Here is a 17,977-nt window from a genome sequence, read left to right on the forward strand (position 1 = left end):
TATAGATATATGCACTCATATTTATATACTCTGTAAGTTCTGTTCCTCTATAGAAACCAACTAATTGTGTGAGATCCATAGAATGCATGACCTTATGGTTTATTTTTGGGTTGTCTACCCCATTCTACTCATTTATGTATCTGCTTTTATGCTAATAACTTGCTGGATAACTCAATTGAGCTTTGTAATACTATCCAAAAGCAGGAACTGATAATTTCATTTTTGTTCTTCCTACTCATTGTATTTGAGCTATTCAAGGTCATTTAGATTCCATATATTTTTTAAATGTTGTTTAAGCTACTTATTTGAAAAATGTTACTAGATTTTTAACAGTAGCCACATTGAATCTGTAAATTTCTTAGGCTAGAATGGATATTTTGACAATATTACTCCTTTGATCCAGAAATGCAGGTGATTCTTCTATTTATTATGTTATCTTCAATTCCTTCACTAAGGTATTTTAGATTTTAATTAAGTGCTCTTTTACTTTCTTGTTTAAATTTATTACTATTTTATTCTTTTGGAAAATTCCATAAATAGGATCATATCTTAATCTTTGAGATTATAATATAATTACAAAATTTTTCCCTTCCATTTACTCTTCCAAATCCTCCCATACTCTACTCTCCAAATCCTCCCTCTTACTCTCCTTCCAATGCATGGTCTCTTTTTTCCACTAATTATTATTGTATGAATATATATGCATAAACATATACATTCCTAAATATAACTATTACCTGTTCAGTGTATATACTGTCACTAACATGCATGCTTTCAGGGCTGACCATTTAGCACTGAACAACCAAATGATGTTCTCTTTTCTGGGGAAGATCACCTCTCCAGCTTCACTCGGTTGCCTGTAGTTCCTTATGTATGGTTGAGGCTTGTGGGCTTTTCCTCCCCCAGTTTGGCACATCTATTGGAGCTATCCTTGGTCAGCTCACATTTGAGTAATCATAATTGTAAGACTTTATGAGTGTAGCTCCTGAGATGACTAGAAGACACAATCTCACAGAAAACTCTTTGATCTTCCTGTTCTTACAATCTTTCCACCACCTCCTCCACAGTGTCCCCCAAGTCTTTAGTGTGAGAGTGTTTTGTAAATATATCCATTGGGACAGGGCTTCACGACTCAGCATTTTGATTGGTTGTGGCTTTCTGTGGTGGTCTCTGTCTGTTGCAAAGAGACATTTTCTTGACCAAAGGTGAAGACTATACTTATCTGTGTCTATAAGGACAAATGTTTGTAGATTGCCATTAGGTATTATACTGTCTCAGTAAATTAGTGGTTATGGATTCTCCTCCAATCATCAAGACTTCACTAGCACTGAGTTTCCAGTACCAGCCATGGTTTCCCTCTTGTTGAGTGGTTCTTAAGACAAATTAGAGAGCTGCAGATGACTGCCACCAGATGCATTCCCCTGCTGCACCCTTAGGGTTATTGCACATGTTGGCCTTTGATATGGTTCTTAGGGGTCATAATTCGGTAGGACTGTAGTCTACCTCCTCCTTTGAAAGTTTACATGGTTCTTCTAGTGTCATGAAAGGTAATCCTGAGAGAGGGAGCATTCAAATCAGTTCCAGCTTAGGGGTCTCTGAGCTCTGTTTCTGAAGTGCATGTATCTTCAGCAATAGGGATTTACATTTTACATAAGGGCAACAAGGGGGCAAAAACAATAGGCAGTGTGTTTTGAGAGTCTCTTGGACAACCTTAGTAAACAACCCAAAAGGAGGCTTTTCTTGCCTGGTATTGGGGTTTTTGTTAGGTGGTCTTTAGCTCTTTGAGGGAGCACCATCAGTCCAGATGAGAAAGTTTATTAAAATTATATATGGTGTGGGCGTCCCCCTTCATAAATAAGTACATGTATACACACACACGCACACATACACACACACACACATGCACACACACATACACACATACTGAATTATGTGAATTGAACTTATTATTAGTAAAAAAAAAGTGAATAATATGATTCCTTGTTGCTTTTCCAGACATCCCTATTTTACCCACCTCCCTCTGCTTCCCCAAAAAGGAGCTCATTTTCCCAGCTCCCAGTCAGCTCCCTTGTATCCTGTTACTCTCCTCCCACAAGCTTCTGTATTTGCTTCTTTCCCCTTTCCCTAAAGATCTCCCCTTCTCCCGTTTCCCCAATCAGATCCCTTGGTACCTTACCATTCCAGTTTATTAGTGTCTGTAATGGAGCATTAGCTTCACTGTATATATAGACATAGAACTTATCTCTGTAGCCTGCAAATTAAGCGATTCCTGTATCAGTTCTAAAAGATTTTCATTGGAATCTTCATTAGCTCCCCCACAAGATTGCAGTCTCTGAATAATTGAGCCAATTTTAGTCCTCCTCTTTTCTTGTTTAGATGCCTTTTATTTCCTTTTCTTACCTAATTGTCCTAATAACACCTAGCAGAAAAATGTAACTATGCCTTGTTTTCAAAATTAGACAAAATATTTAGATTTTTCACTGCAGAGTCCAGTGCTAACTACGGCCTCACAACCGGGCCCTTGCCTTGTTCATCTCCATGCAGAAGTTTTCATCACACAAGACACTGAGGGTTTCCAAGGATTTTTCTACATTTACTGAGAAAGCCCTATGCTTTTTGTCTCTGATCTTTTATTGTGACCCATCACATTACACATGAAATCATCATGTATTTCATGTTGAAGGGCCACATAGTCATACAACTGAATGTTTCTGCTACCACTATATTGAAGATTGTTGAATCTATGTTCTTCAGGGATTTGGAACTCTCTCTCTCTCTCTCTCTCTCTCTCTCTCTCTCTCTCTCTCTGTATGTGTGTGTGCTATTTGCTATAGAGTCATTTTCAATTTGACATCCAGGTAACACTGATTGCATACATTCTTGATGGTATCTGTTACAAACACGAAAGTATTTCTTTCTATTAAAGTCAATTTTATATTTACTTTGTTGCTAGTACTTTTGGTGTGACATCCAAGAAGATGCTGCCTGGTGTTAATCAGAAGAGAGAGTCATGTTATCTCTTAATAGTTCTAACTTTTGGCCATTTAGACCTATATCCACTTTGTATTGAGTTTTGCTTTGGGGTGAGGATAGTTTCAAGCTTGGTCCCTTTGTATGTCCACTTTTTTTCAGCATTATTCTTGGAACAATGCACTCCTTCCTTATGAAATTATCCTGGATCCCTTGCTGGACATCATTTGCTCATAAATGGAGGCATTTGCTTCATTCCCAGCTATATTTCATTCTGATATGTTCCCGTGATGACAGTACCACCTGGTCTTCATAACTGGATCTTTGTAATGTTTTGAAATCAGGAACCATGCTCTTCTCTTTCAAAATTGTCCAAATGCCCTTGCTTTACTATATTTCAATACTACTCTAGGGTCATTTCTAAATTTATTCAAAATAGCAAATCAAACTTCAGGTAGGGATTACAGTGAATCTAGAGTTCAACTGAGAAATATTGAAAATTTAATCAGTTTAAGATTTATCATCTATTACCATAGTGAGTTCCCATTTATTTAGGTACTTGATTTCTGTAAACAATGCTTTATGGCATTCAAAATGCACATTTTTCATTTCTTTTGTTAAAATTTGTTGTTAAGTACATTGGATTTTTCTGATGCTATTGTTTCTTTCAACATAATATTTTTTATTGATTCTTTGGAAATTTAACATCATGCATTCTGATCATATCCAACCTCCCATCCTGTGACTCCCTCCCCCCGAAAAGAAGTCTAATATGTGTTATCTATATACACACTGGAATATGGTCAAAATCTCAGTGGCCTGCCCTCAGTGACCTTGCTGCAGTGGGACTAAGGACCCAGTGAAGGCACTCAGAGGTAGCCCGGACCATGGATATCACCTTGGCTTCAGGTGTCAAAGTAGACCACTTACATATGCATGGCCTTTGGTGGTAACATGGGCCACAGACATCAATCAGCACAGACCCTGACTTCAGTAGGACTTGGACTCAGACATGGCCCATGGCCATAGCATAGACCCAGACACTGATGTTATGATTAATATAAAATTTTCTCATTTAGATTTTCTGATGATTCCTTTTTAATGTAATTATAATTGCTGACTTCTGAAATATTATCTTGTACCCTGAAAACTTACCGGATTCATTTATTAACTGTAGAGGGTTGGAAAGAACAGGGTTCCTCCAGGGGTTGCTCTTTGCAGGCGCACATTATTTGCAAGAGTAATAGTTTTGTATCTACCCTTTAAATCTAGGCACTTTATACCATTATTTGGTTTCATTTGTTTTGCATTTTCCCACATGGCCTGGGATAGACTCTGCAGGGCAATGTCTAGTGGAAGTGGACAGTACACATCTTGATCTGTCCTCACCCTACCTTATTTTCTTATACTTTATTGTAGTGTGTATGTGTGCGTGTGAGAGGGTATGGTATGGAGATACAGATGCACGAACACATCTGGGTGCATGAGCCTGAACAGGAGGTCTCTTTCTTCTTGCCCTGGGAAGAAGTTTCTTATTGAACCTGAAGCTTGCTGATTTGGTGAGGCTGGCTGGCCAAAGCACTCTTGGGATCTGTTTGTCTCCACCCCCAAATGCTGCTGTTATTAAGCACAGGTACCAATGCCATTCCCATTGCTTTGCTTTATTTGGGTGCTGGATACTGGGGATTCAAACTAGGTCCCCAGGCTTGCAAAGCAAGGATCCTTACCCAAGGAACACTATCCTCAGCCCTTAATTTACTTTTTCAGGCATGGCAGATAGTGAGTTACTTTGCATCTCTGCATAGGATTTCTAAAGGAAACCAAGAAACCTGCATTGATTAATTAATTGAAAACCACCTGTTTGCAAGTCATTTATCTTCTCACTCCACATAAACACATACCTCTTCATTACAGTTAGGTCAAAGGAAGTTCCACATGGGTTTCATTTGGGATTCTCCCTTGAGAAGTATCGAAACACACCTTCTTTTATATAGAAAGGTGTTAGAGTCACATCTATACAGGCCAGGTGGTGGGGCCCTGGGAATGCCTTCTTCCATATACACTACACTTTGGAGGCTAGGGAATATGTCAGAAGGCTGAAATTTTTGTAGGGGGCTAATGAAAGAATAACAAATGGAGCAGAGAGAGAGAGAGAGAGAGAGAGAGAGAGAGAGAGAGAGAGAGAGAGAGAGAGAGAGAGAGAGAGAGAGAGAGAGAGAGAGAGAGAGAGAGAGAGAGAGACTGAAGTGGCAATGAAGACCCTGGGAAGAAAGACTGTCTGCAGGCAAAGGCACTGTCAGCAAGCAGGCCCAGCCTCAGAGAGAGGGCATGGGAATGACAACCAGCAAAGTCAAGAGGCAGTGTTTCTCAAGTCCTTGGAAGCTCATCGTACCCCACTGTGGGCTGAGGATGACAGACAGGGTTTTGATATTTGCCCTGCTAGGTTTTGGTCTTGCTTTGGTCTACTAAATCCTTTTTTCTCTCCCCATTTTAATGATAGGAATGTATATTACTTCTGATTTTGTATGCTAGAAATAGGTATTTTCATTTTGATTTTTCAGGGCTCACAACTCTTTACCTGGAGTCTCACAAGAAACCTCGAACTTGGAATTTTTTGGAAGTGAGAAGACCCTAAGGGCTCTTGGAGATGGACTGAACAGTTTGTATGATGAGAGAAACATGAGTTTTGGGGTGCTGGAAGGACCAATTTTTGACTGTCAAGTTGATAGGGTTAATAAACTTCAAGGTCAAACACCTTGAGTATGTCTATAGAAATGTTTCCATAAGGAATACCTGTGCGAGGAAGACCTACCTTGATTGTATATGGCATCATCTCCTAGGCTGAGGTCCTAGACTTAATGGACATGAGGGAAAGGAGGAATCCAGATGAGCACTGGCAATGCCCTAAGATGTGTGAAGGCAGGCTCACATTCCTGCCTGCACCACCAGCAGCTCCTGTCGCCATGCCTCCCTGTTAGGGTGAACTGTACCCTCAAGCTTCCACTGCTAAATTGCTTTGGTCACATCTACATAGTTTATCACAGCGCCAAGACAAGAGAGTCATTAGTGAGGGGCTCCAGGGGTGAAATGTTGCAGTGAGACTATGGGATGTGCTACACAATGGCAAATGCGTGGAGGGTGTGGTCTCTAGCAGGAAGTGCAATTGAGAGGTTACTGGATCATGAGGGCACTAGCTCCTTCAATTGGCTAATCTGTCGCTGAGTTCATATTAAGTCTATGACCTGGAGAAAGGGTGCAAGGGCCATATCTTTCAAAGCTCTAGCCTCTCTCTCCTTTCTCTGTTTCCGGGAAACTGAGCATTGAGAAGCCTTCCTCTACCACATCCTAGAGTTATGTTGCTTCCTTACTACAGGTCCAAGAGCAATGACAATGGCTGCCCATACACTGAAAACTCTGCGACTATGAACGTCACAGAAGTCGTTCTGCTTTTAAAGTTGCTTGTTCAGGTACCATGTCGCCATGACAGAAGAGCTAGATAACTTAACAACATCCAAAAATGAATGTCCTTGTGGCTGAAGAATCCTTTCAACTTGCTCTATAGTCTTCCATTTAAAAGCAGCTCTTTATAGTTCTTTATGTTTCTTTATTGGCATCATCCTCTCCTGTCCTCCCAACATGCCCTACCTTGGCTGATGGACAGAGATTACCGGGATGCCCTTTCCCCCCTTTAAGTTTCCCTGCACACAGTGGCTAGAAGCAGTCTTATTGAAACATGAATTGCTTCAGTGGCCCTCCTCATCCCTGACTCCAGCTTATTGCTGCAGTTGAGTGAGATCTATGCTCCTGAGCTAATTTCTTAAGACTCTCCTGACTTCAGCCTCACTTCACATAGCTCCTCCCTCACAGTGCATTGGAATTACAAGTGTTCTTTTTTTCTACTTCTTTTTTCCAGGCCACACTTCCTGCTTGAGATCTTACTGAGGGAAATGGTCTTGTTTTGTACTGTCTACTCTCCAGCTCTCTGGTGTTTCTCATCCCAAATTGACAGCACTCAGGTGGGGACTTCCCTAAGGGCTGATAGCCAAGTATTTTCTAGTCAGCATCCTCGGGGCTAATCAGGACTTAAATTCCTTCTGCGCATCTTTAAATATCAATCTCTTACAGTAAAAATTCTTCCTGGGTCCCCCAATAACCTTATGCTAGTAAACACAAATTATAAAAGATTAGGTCTACAGCCAGATGATCCTACATCTCTGGAGCCTAGCAGAGTTCAGCCTGCTTAGCATTTGGAAGGAAGAAGAAGATGTATGTAACAAATATTCAATATATATGCTTTTATATAGTGACTATATAAAACAAGTCTGCACATAAAAGCTGAATGCTACAAACCCTAACTTCATTAAAATGTGTTCATTTTTGATGTTAATATTTCTAATAGTCAGATCACTCCATACAATTGTGCAGTCTAACCAAGGAGCCAGGTGGTGGTGACAGTGGCAGTGATTCAGAGAATCACTGACCCTCAACTTGCATCTAAACAATGGTATGGATGTGTCTTACTTAAAGATGAACTACAAGAGCTAGTTCCAGGACAGGCTGCAAAAGCTACAGAGAAACCCTGTCTTGAAAAACAAACCAAACAAACAAAAAAAACACTCTGCCAAAAAAAAAAAAAATCAAACAAACAAAACCCCGTCATTTGCCTTACTCTTATATTAGAGCCAAATTTAATTTGTTTTTAGTATTAATGAAAAAGCTTTCTAAATTCAAGATATCATGGGCGAAGACTTAATTCTATCCATCTGCTTACACAATTAACCGAACAGGAATTTTCTCTTGCAATACTTTTCTGCGGGACCCATACCTTGCTTGCTTGGTGTTACAAATAAAAGGTAACATAAGGGGCAAACTAAAACCAGAAATGTGTAGACTCCATCCTGACTGGCAGTCCCAACCATGCCCACCACTGAACTGCAGCTGAATTTAACCTCCATTCATTCATAGTTCAGCCATTCTAAGGCTCAAAAATTCAATCTTCTCTACAAATAATATCTAACAAAACTCGCCCAGATGGCCCCATTCATTTCTATTATTTCATTCACTGTGTGCATTTATATTTACACTGGAAACATTGAAAGTCAGTTTTTCCCATTACTGTTTTATCAGCTACCTCAGAAGAAACTCAAGAGGCGATTTCTCCTCATGTATATGGTGAAAGCACAAATACATAAATAAACACATAAAATATGCAGTCATTTCTCTGGGGTTTGTGCTTTCTCACTGAAGAACAACGTTGCTGACTAACAGGACCAATAAGTCAAGGTCAATAAGGCAAGACCAATTAAGGAAAGACTGACGGGGTCCCGTACCTGCAGTTGGTGTAGTTCAGATAACAGTGGAAGGAGAGGGAGTATTGTGCATTTTACACGCTTTGCTTTCATAGTGGCAGTGTGCTATTGGCAAATAAGAATAAAAACCTTTCTTAAAGAATGAGTCTACGGCAATTTCCGGACCGGGGACAAACCTCCTGAGCTGTGTGAGAGTTCTCATCTGTGACTTCTCGCGGGACTCCTTACCAGAGCTGTTGCAGAACGAGGGGTCAACGGGTCTTCCATTTTTATCAGAGCATGCTATCGCTCGGAAGCGCACGCCTTCTCCACATTCTTTGTCCGCTCCTTGCCCCCATAATCCTCCTCGCTGAGGATCCCTTTTGCTTTCTGGTAGAATGCAAGCTGACCAATTTCCATAGGGATGGGACATGAACGCGTCACAGGGACATGGTTCCATTTCCACCAGAGGGTACAAGGCAGCATCCTGACATTTCTCTCTCTTCTTGCTTTTCCCTGGGACAAGACATGCAGTGATGTTAATTTTGTATCTGATGTTCTGTTAAAAGCCAATCACATTTTTGTAGATACAACCAGTTGAATAGTAAGTTTCAATCTCTTTTTTAAAAATAAAGTTTCAATCTATTTTTTTTACTCTTTTTTTGCCAAGGAAATAGAAATAAATTCTAGGACAATGTAGGCAGTATTCTGAGACATCATGATATTCAAATTAATTTGAAAATAAAAATGATTTTTGTCTTAAATGCAGGACATTATGCTTGTTATGCCAATTCATAATCATAAAACTCTTTTAATTATTTTTTATTTTTTTTCTCCCATCCCAATATTAACCCAGTCAAACCTTGCTTAGGCAAGATGGGGTTTATACAGTTGTTATCACTGTCACTTTGCATAATTAATAATACACTTTGGTTATCCTTGTCTTGGTCTGGGATTCCCCTCTGTATGCTGTGAATATCATGGGATTCCCCTCTGTATGCTGTGAATATCATTGGTTAATAAAGAAACTGTCTTGAGCCTATGATAGGGCATAACTTAGGCAAGGCAGGAGAAACGAAACTGAATGCTGGGAGAAAGGAGGCAGAGTCAGAGACAAGCCATGTAGCCCTCCTGGCGACAGATACTGGAACTTTAGCCAGTAAGCCACAGCCATGTAGCCATATACAGATTAATAGAAATAGGTTAAATGAATATGTAAGAGCTAATAAGAAGCTAGAGCTAATGGGCCAAGCAGTGATTTAATTAATACATTTCTGTGTGATTGTTTTGGTGCTAAGTGGCTGAAAACGAAACAAGTGGCCTCCTTACTACATTGTCTTCTTTAAACTAGTGATTTCCAGAGAATCCAATAAAAGCTAAGTGGCAAGCCCCTTCCTTTTTCTGCAAAAAACTAAAAATTAAGTTCTCCAAAAAGCAAAATTGTATTCTCCACATCACAAGCCCACCCCCCCAAAAAATGATGACAGTTATTTCATATGGTATAGACAAAATGAAATTCATCTTGTTTCCTGAAATCAGACAACTTATAAATGCTAAAATAAACAATAGATTTAAGTAAATAATCAGAATACGTATCTCAATTTGAAAAAAGCCAGTGAGGTCCATTTGAGAAATCCTTTGAAGCTGAGAATGCTGGCAACTTCACCTTACCTACTAACTTTGGCGGAGCTTTTAGCTGCATTCCCAGCTTTGAGTAATGACAATGTAGAAACGTGTTCAGACCTCTGACTGCTTGATAACAGTGTTTCCTGATTCCAGCCTGGCCTAACACTTGATAGAACTCCCCTGTTGACATGTTTCCTCTATAGCACTAAAGCTTTCCCAGATGTAATCATTCCACCACTTCTTCTCTCACTAGTGAGTCAATAGTTAGACTCATGGCTGGTTGTACAAGCCATAGGAAGCTTTGCTGGTCTATTTGTGGTCTTTATGGCTCTCTTGCAAATACTTGATATAAGCTGTTATGTGAGAAGTTTTCTCCTTATCACATATTTTACCTCATACACAATACTACAAATGTTTCCTGGTGGATGATTGACTTTTTAACATGTTATTTAATGTTTACAAATAATTTACTAGGATTCCTGTAGAATCTGAATCACTCCTGGTGTGAAGCATCCCTTGACTTGGGATTGCTCTACCGTGATGTTAACCGTCTATTGACCTTTCAGGGTGCTGTATTCACTCATGTCTGCCATTGGGGCACTTAGAACCACTTTGAGAAGTACAGACAACACTGACCTAAGAACTTTCTGACTATGACATTGATCAGCACATCAGCCCTGGCTAGAACAGTACTCCTCACGTGAAGTGCTATTGAGCTTCATCTCCATCTCTGCAACTTCCTCTTTGTTTTCAGCACATTTTAGTCTTGGATTCCAAGTCTATCCTGCACCTTGACATCACTTTTACCAAAATGATAAAACAAACATGCATTGGGAAGCAATTTCTTATCTTTCAAATCTGATTGTCAGTGCACTCTCAGTGTGCTGATTATAACCTTATCTTTGAGATTTTTTCCCTAAATCCCATAATAATATGCCCCTTTGTTCATTACTTTGTGCTCCACCATCCCTCCAGCTACATTTTATTTATACTGCTTTACTTACTTAGTGGAATTCCTCCCTCTGTCCTCCACTTCGCTGATGAGCTTCCTTGTTGGTACCCTCCTAGGTTCTCATCTCTTGATTCATTTAATAGAGCTTAAAATCCTAATTTAATTCTTACACTCCTAATTATGAATTTTATCAAAGATTTCTTGCTGAAGTCTCTGGACCACGGACTAGAAACCTCTACTTAAAACATCTGTTGAATTCACTGTGGTATAACCAACCTCTGTAACACAGTCTCCCCTGTGTTTGCCAACAATGCCAGGGGAAGATTACAATCTTATATTCAAGTTATTTTGATATAATTCCTGCATAGGACTAATTCCAACATTTATAGTAATGTTTATAGAACCCTTATATCATATTTTCTTTCTGTCTAACAGATATCCCTCAATTTGCTCAAACCTCTAAATCTCCAATTTAATTCTTCCTCTACAGTGAAGGAAAACAGAAGGAGAAGGGGGATGACAAAAAGGAAGACCAGGAAGAAGATACTCATCTACAAAGAAAACACAAGTTACCACAGAACAAACATCCTGTACAAATGGATGCTGTCTCTGATTGTGACTTCCCTCTTAATTATTCAGCCTCCCTGTTTGAAGGAGGATTGAAGTGAGTTAATGCAGAAAGGATTCTCCCAATAAGGAACACATTAGCACTGGGGCTTCATTTTGATTACATTCTAATGAAAATCAGCACTGACCTTTAGACTAAGACAAAGCTAGACTAAACAAATCAATCCCCAGCAGAAACGCGAAGACATTTCCCTTCAGCCACAGTGTAAGTGATATGGTAACATGTATATTCCCACAGCTGGATAATGAATGGAATACGTGTATATTCCCACAGCTGGATAATGAATGGAATATATCCATCACTGAATAAACAATTGTTTTACTTACCTCGCAGGCTAGAATCTATAAAGATTAGTTTAGAAACAAATAAGGAACATCCAGATGGTAAATTAAAAACCCGTGGTAAAAGCTGCAACCAAAAGGTGATATTCTAGATGGCCAACATTCAAAGGAGTGCCATGTATTAGGACCTACATGCTGTGTGTCTGTGTCACATGGTCTAAGTCATAAGTTTTCTATTGCCATTCACATTAGAACATCCATTAAAATTTCTGCCAAGTATCATGGGAAAAATTCAAAATACAAGAATTAATTATTCATATTTTTGAAAAATGCACTGGGGAGAAGTTGATGTCGCTAACAGTATGAAAAAGAAGCTGACTTCTTGACAAAGACAACAAGTGACTGTGTCTTGCGAACACTTGCTACCGTAATGTCAATAGCAACCCCTGCTGTGGGGCGCAGCAATTCTTTCTGTACGATCCACAGCACTGTATATTCTGATTGAGATTAATGTATCCAATAAAATAATTGAACTGTTGTTCTTCATAGCCTCATTAAAGCATTTGGTTTTTCACAAAAAAAAAAAAAGAAAAAAAAAGAATTAACACTGCTGTGGAACAATGGCCTGTACCCTGTCATTTGTATTTTAATAAAATCCTGATTGGCCAGTAGCAAGACAGAAAGTTTGGTGGGGTGACAAAGTAGGAAGTACAAGTGGGGCAACGAGAACAGAGAATTCTGAGGAGAGGAAAGTCAGTCTTCAGTCAACACAAAGGAAGCCAGACGCAGAGGAAGGAAGATAAGAATGCCTCTCTGGTGAAAAGTACCAAGCAATGTGGCTAACACAGACAAGAATTATGGGCTAATGTAAGTTATAAGAGATAATAAGAAGCCTGAGCTACTAGGCCAAACAGTTTATGGATTAATGTAGAACTCAGTGTGTTTCTTTGGGACCTAATGGCTGTAGGACCGAGCAGGACAGAAACCTCCTGTCAACATAACATCATAATAATACACCTTGAAAATGGGGGAAAATAAATCAGTTCATTAATGTGTCTTTGGCTTTTTGTTTATCAGTATTCTTCTAAATGGTTCTTTGTTTTTTTTTCATGACTAATCAATTGTGTCGTCATCTAGACAGAAGGAGTACAAAAATCAATTAGCTAGCTAAAATAGTAGCAGCTCATAAACACAGTAAATTCTGAATAGCCTTTTGCTAAAAGTAATCACTAACTTTGAATTATAGAATAATTAATACAGTCTTCAATGTGTACTTTTATAGAAAATACATCTTAAAATGCCAACTCATTCAACTTGTAACAATTTGCAACATAAATGGTGCTAGCGCAAAACAGTTGCTCTTCTTTTACAGGTGTTAAATATCATTATCAAACCTCCAAGACAAGGGATAACCCTGGCTACAATCTTTCTCACCGAAGGAAGTTTTCTGCCACCTCGGAGATGTGAAGTGTTGCTGGGGTGATGGTTTCTGACACACCGTGTGTGTGCAGGATAGCAAACTAGCTGTAGAATATTCTCTAAATTCAGGTTTGGTCTGTCATGTTTAATCTAGCCTCTTGGAATGCTTTTCCTATGAGATTTTTGTTGTTGTTGTTCTTTGTTTGGTTCTCGAGACAGGGTTTCTCTGTAGCTTAGGAGACTGTACTGGAACTAGCTCTATAGACCAGGCTGGCCTTGAACTCACAAAGATCTGCCTGTCTCTCTGACTCCCAAGTGTTTTCATCTGAACCATGGAAGCAGTGTTACATATAATTACATACGTTTTATATAAAGCTGTAAGGGCAATGTTCCTCATTTGCAAATTCTCTTGTGATTATATATTTTACCTTCACTTGAATGTAGATTTCTAAGTACAGGTGTATGCAGAAATTCTGCAAAAGCTCTAGTCTATCAAGTGAACCATTTTTACAAGTTAAATTATTAATGTTATCAAGAAAACAGTGCTCTTGAACAGTGGGTCTTGAAACCAAGAGACTTTAAACTGCCCACAATAACCAATGATAATCTGTGCTCAGTCCTTCAGTGTTGATGCCAATTATATTATCTCAGTGATTATTCTGGTATTTTTCTTTTGGTTCTAATTTCACTGAATTTTGTTTCTTATAAACACAAAAACATATACACTTAAGAGAAATCACATGGCATTACCTATATAAACAGTAAATTTTGCAACAATTATTTTGATATTGCCAGCAAAAAAAAAAATGCTCTAGTGTGCCAACTAAACTAGGATCTGCTTCATTTTCTATTAACCTTTGCAGAGATACACAGTATCTTATTACATTCTGGCAGAATGCAATAGGACACAAAAGAATCAGCATGTGTAATTTGACTTTTACCTTATACCATTAAAGTCTGAAAGGGTCAAATTGCTTATCAGGCAAAAGACAATAATGTCAGTTATTTCTGCAAAAAAGAAAAAAATAGTGGCTGTTTTTCAGCTTGCCAAACTTTTGCTAAGATAACATCCTGGGAACTTTGCCATGGGATATGCAAATTCATTTTTGCATAAAATTCACCTTGTGAGCATAAAGATTATAAAACTATGCAGAAAACTTTACTGATACCAATCATTCTAATGTCCTTTCATCTCCCAAATATTAGCCAGATATCTATTAGATATCAGGCATTTGCTGCAAGTCTTAAGGATATGCATTGGGCGTGCAGAGGAAGGAGATATTGGACCACATTTCTTTCTGTTGGAACCTTTGTTCTCAATAAGGTATTCAGAGCAGCATGTCTTGGCTGAAGCTGCAACGGCAGGCCCACCCTACCTGTGAGCTGCCGTCTCCTGATCTGGGTTGCTTCACAGTTCTTGGAACAGGGTGTAAACTTCGACCAAGGGGTGAAGGTGCAGTCTTCACGGCAGGGAATGGTGCATTCTTGCACCAGGGGAGGCATGCCGTTCATCTGCTTGAGGCATTCTGTCATTTCTGCCGACTGGTTATTATCAGAGATGCACGAGATGGCTAGGGAAGAGCACACATTCTTTTGTTATCAACTGGATCAAATCAGTGAGGTGCTTTCATTTTGACAAAATAGTAGAAGTCCCTAGGGTTTGAAAATATGTGATTTCATATGGTGTTCAACATAGCTAACCTCACTGCTCCCTGGAAATTAAATTTTTATTGTTGCCATTGGAGGTATTTGAGGATTTAATTGGTTTCATTATTAATCTAAACCTTGCATTGACAGAAACCAAAATAACTTCTAGTAATTTATTATACTTCCTCCTTAGGAGCATTCGATCCCTAGAGATGGAATAGAAGTAGGAAAGTGCATTGGTAAAACAGACGAGATGAGGGCAAAAAAGGACAAGCCCATTGTTAGAGAGTCATGTGGACGTTTGCTAGGCTGGGTTGCTTTTGCTTGGATGGTGAGATGACTATTATGGTATGGAAGCAGATATATTTACATCACAGTCAGTACCTAATGAGGAATTTCTGCTAACTCTAAATAAGCCTTTCTCCTTTACTAATACTTAAGCATCAGTTAACTTTTAAATTCTATTCCTCTAGAATAGTCATGATCTAACCAGATGATGATTCCCATAACAAGCATCTTATCAGTTTCCAGTAACTTCTCAAAATTCTTCCATAACCTTTTTCTTTAGGAATGTGTCCAGTCATATCCTTACTAACAACTATTTGTGAAATTTCCTTGGAATTTTATTTGATGCTTTGGACTAAGGTTTAAAATCCTTGGTTAAGAATACTTGACACTTTGATTCCCTTGCCTAATTATGAACTCTGCAAGATGTATAGGATAGATACCTACTCTCTTCATATAAACATATCCTATATCCCAGTACTATTGGAAATGTAGACTGGACGTTTTATTGTAGGTGCTGAAGTGAGGGTTGTATGTTGTAAGTTGTAAAGCAGCTTCCCAGGCCTGTCTCTTCATTACCTGCTATAACACATATACACCACCCCGGGTTATTACAACCTGAAATGTCTCCAAGCAGGCTGCTTTTGAAAATGTGGTTTCAATGTTTCTGTGCATCCTACTGTCAGCATCTCTTAACAACATACCTGGGAACACTTTTTTCTGTAAATCCTCCATATGATTCTGATCCACCTTTCACCACTACCTATATTCAGCTATTGGACATGGTCTCTGTTTGCTTAGTTTATTCGATAATTTTAACCTTTATATGATGATGATTTCATATCTTTTGCATACCTAGAGGTATTGCTTAGAGTAGTGGTTCTCAGCCTTCTTAATGCTGTGACCCTTTAAAACAGTTCTTCATTCTGTCATGATCCCCAATGGTAAAATTATTTTCATTGCTAATTTATAGTTGTAATTTTTCTCTGTTATGAATCATAATGTAAATATCTGCTATGAAGGATACCTGATTGTAACCCCTGTGACAGCTTGAGAACTGCTAGCAGAGGGGACAATCTTCTTATTTAGGAACATCCATGTGGTTTCTTATAAGGACTGAAATTGTCTACATCCCCATCTATAGTAGACAAAAATTCCTTTTCCTCTGATCCCAAATTCCAGCCCTAGAAATCTTTGTTCCCTTTTGATTTTATAAGTTATATTTCTTAGCAATCTTTATTAATATACTTATTACTAAGTATTTGTTGTACAGAGTCCTAGGCTTCATAAGAACATGTTCGTATAAGTATATGATGTATTCTGACAATGACCTGTATATTGGATAATTTGGTTATTTATGAGAAAATAATTTTTGTGCATATATACCACATCATCTTTTTCTTTTAATATTTGATTTTTTAAGAATTTCAGACATGAGTATCATATTATATCATTTTCACCTTTCCCTCATATTCCTTTCCAAATCATCCATGGTCTCATCCCTTTCCTTCTCAAATGCATGATATTTTCTTCTTTAATATTGTTATATAATGTGCATGCACACGTACACACGCGCATACCCCTCCCCAACACACAACCTAATGAATTCATTTATTGTTTCTCATAGGTATGTGTGTTAGCTGACCACTTGGGATTGTATAACTTATCAGGGATCTCATCTCTGGAAAAAAGGAATTTCCATCCTCTCAGAAGTAATTAATTGTCTGTAGCTTTTGATCTAAGATCGGGGATATTGAAAATCACCCCTTTAAATGGATATATCAGCTAGTTAACTGGTCAACTAGTCAACCAGTATTGATTAGGTTTGTTTAGGCAGCCGTATTGTTAGATTTCAAGGGTATAGCTTTCCTGACATGGCTAGAAGACATTATATAACAGCAGGTGTCCTGGTACTCTGACTCTTGAAACCTTTCTGCCCTTCCTTCATTTTTTTTCATGAGTCATAATTTGCAGGGATTGAATTTCTGGTGTATGTGGTATTTTGAAGGAGAATGGCCCACATAGGCTGATATATTTTCAATCTCTGTCCCTAGCTGGGGGCCATTTGAGAAAGATAAGAAGGGGCAGTTTTGCTAGAGGAAGTGTGTCACTAAGTGTGGGCTTTGAGGTTTTAAAATCCCATGCCAGCCAGACGGTGGTGGCGCTCGCCTATAATCCCAGCACTCGGGAGGCAGAGGCAGGCAGATCTCTGTGAGTTCGAGGCCAGCCTGGTCTAGAAGAGCTAGTTCCAGGACAAGAACCAAAAAGCTACAGAGAAACCCTGTCTCGAAAATAAATAAATAAATAAATAAATAAATAAATAAATAAATAAATTCCCCATGCCAGACCCAGCCCCCCCTCCCAATCCACAGCAATAGAACAGTAACTGAGACAGTGTATCAGATGAGACCAGATATCCTATCTTCACTTATTCTCTGTAATTTTAGCAGTTATGAGTCTTTATAATAGTCTCCATCTGCTGGGAAAAGAAGCCTCTTTGATGATGGTGAGAGTTACACTCTTCTGTGAGATTATAGCACATTTTATTTATATAAATATCTGTTGGTGCTCTCCTAGGTTGGCCAGGTAACTTAGCTATTGTGAATAGTGTTGTAAAAAACACGGATGTGCAATGCTCTGTACTCCTCCCAGTCATTTCAGTGAATACCCAAGGATTAGTGTAGTGGGCGTATACATTCTTCTGTGTTTAGTTTTCTGAGGCTCCTTCACATTGATTTCTACAGGAGCAGAGCAAGCTTATATGCCTACCATCAGTGTCTAAGCATTTATTCTTTCTCCATATTCTTGCCAGCATTTGTTTGTTTTCCTTTTTTTTTAAATTTTGCTCTTTCAGCTGACGAAGGAGGGGGACTTGATTGGG

The 17,977-nt window shown here is 38.8% G+C and overlaps 1 protein-coding gene across 1 annotated transcript in view; it reads right to left on the minus strand.

Moving 5' to 3' along the window:
• The window catches only part of Thsd7b (thrombospondin type 1 domain containing 7B), an 863,852-nt gene that overhangs the window by 229,051 nt on the left and 616,824 nt on the right, over positions 1–17,977 (minus strand). Inside the window, exons 13-14 of the mRNA XM_050147880.1 lie at positions 14,541–14,735; positions 8,508–8,774 (exon numbers count right to left, since the gene is read on the minus strand). Of these exons, the coding sequence (XP_050003837.1) occupies positions 8,508–8,774; positions 14,541–14,735 (462 nt within the window). The remainder of the gene's footprint in view (positions 1–8,507; positions 8,775–14,540; positions 14,736–17,977) is intronic.

Source organism: Alexandromys fortis, unplaced genomic scaffold (genome assembly GCF_014885135.2).
Source record: "Alexandromys fortis isolate MF-2015 unplaced genomic scaffold, M_Fortis_MF-2015_v1.1 scaffold_58, whole genome shotgun sequence".
NCBI classification, from domain to species: domain Eukaryota; kingdom Metazoa; phylum Chordata; class Mammalia; order Rodentia; family Cricetidae; genus Alexandromys; species Alexandromys fortis.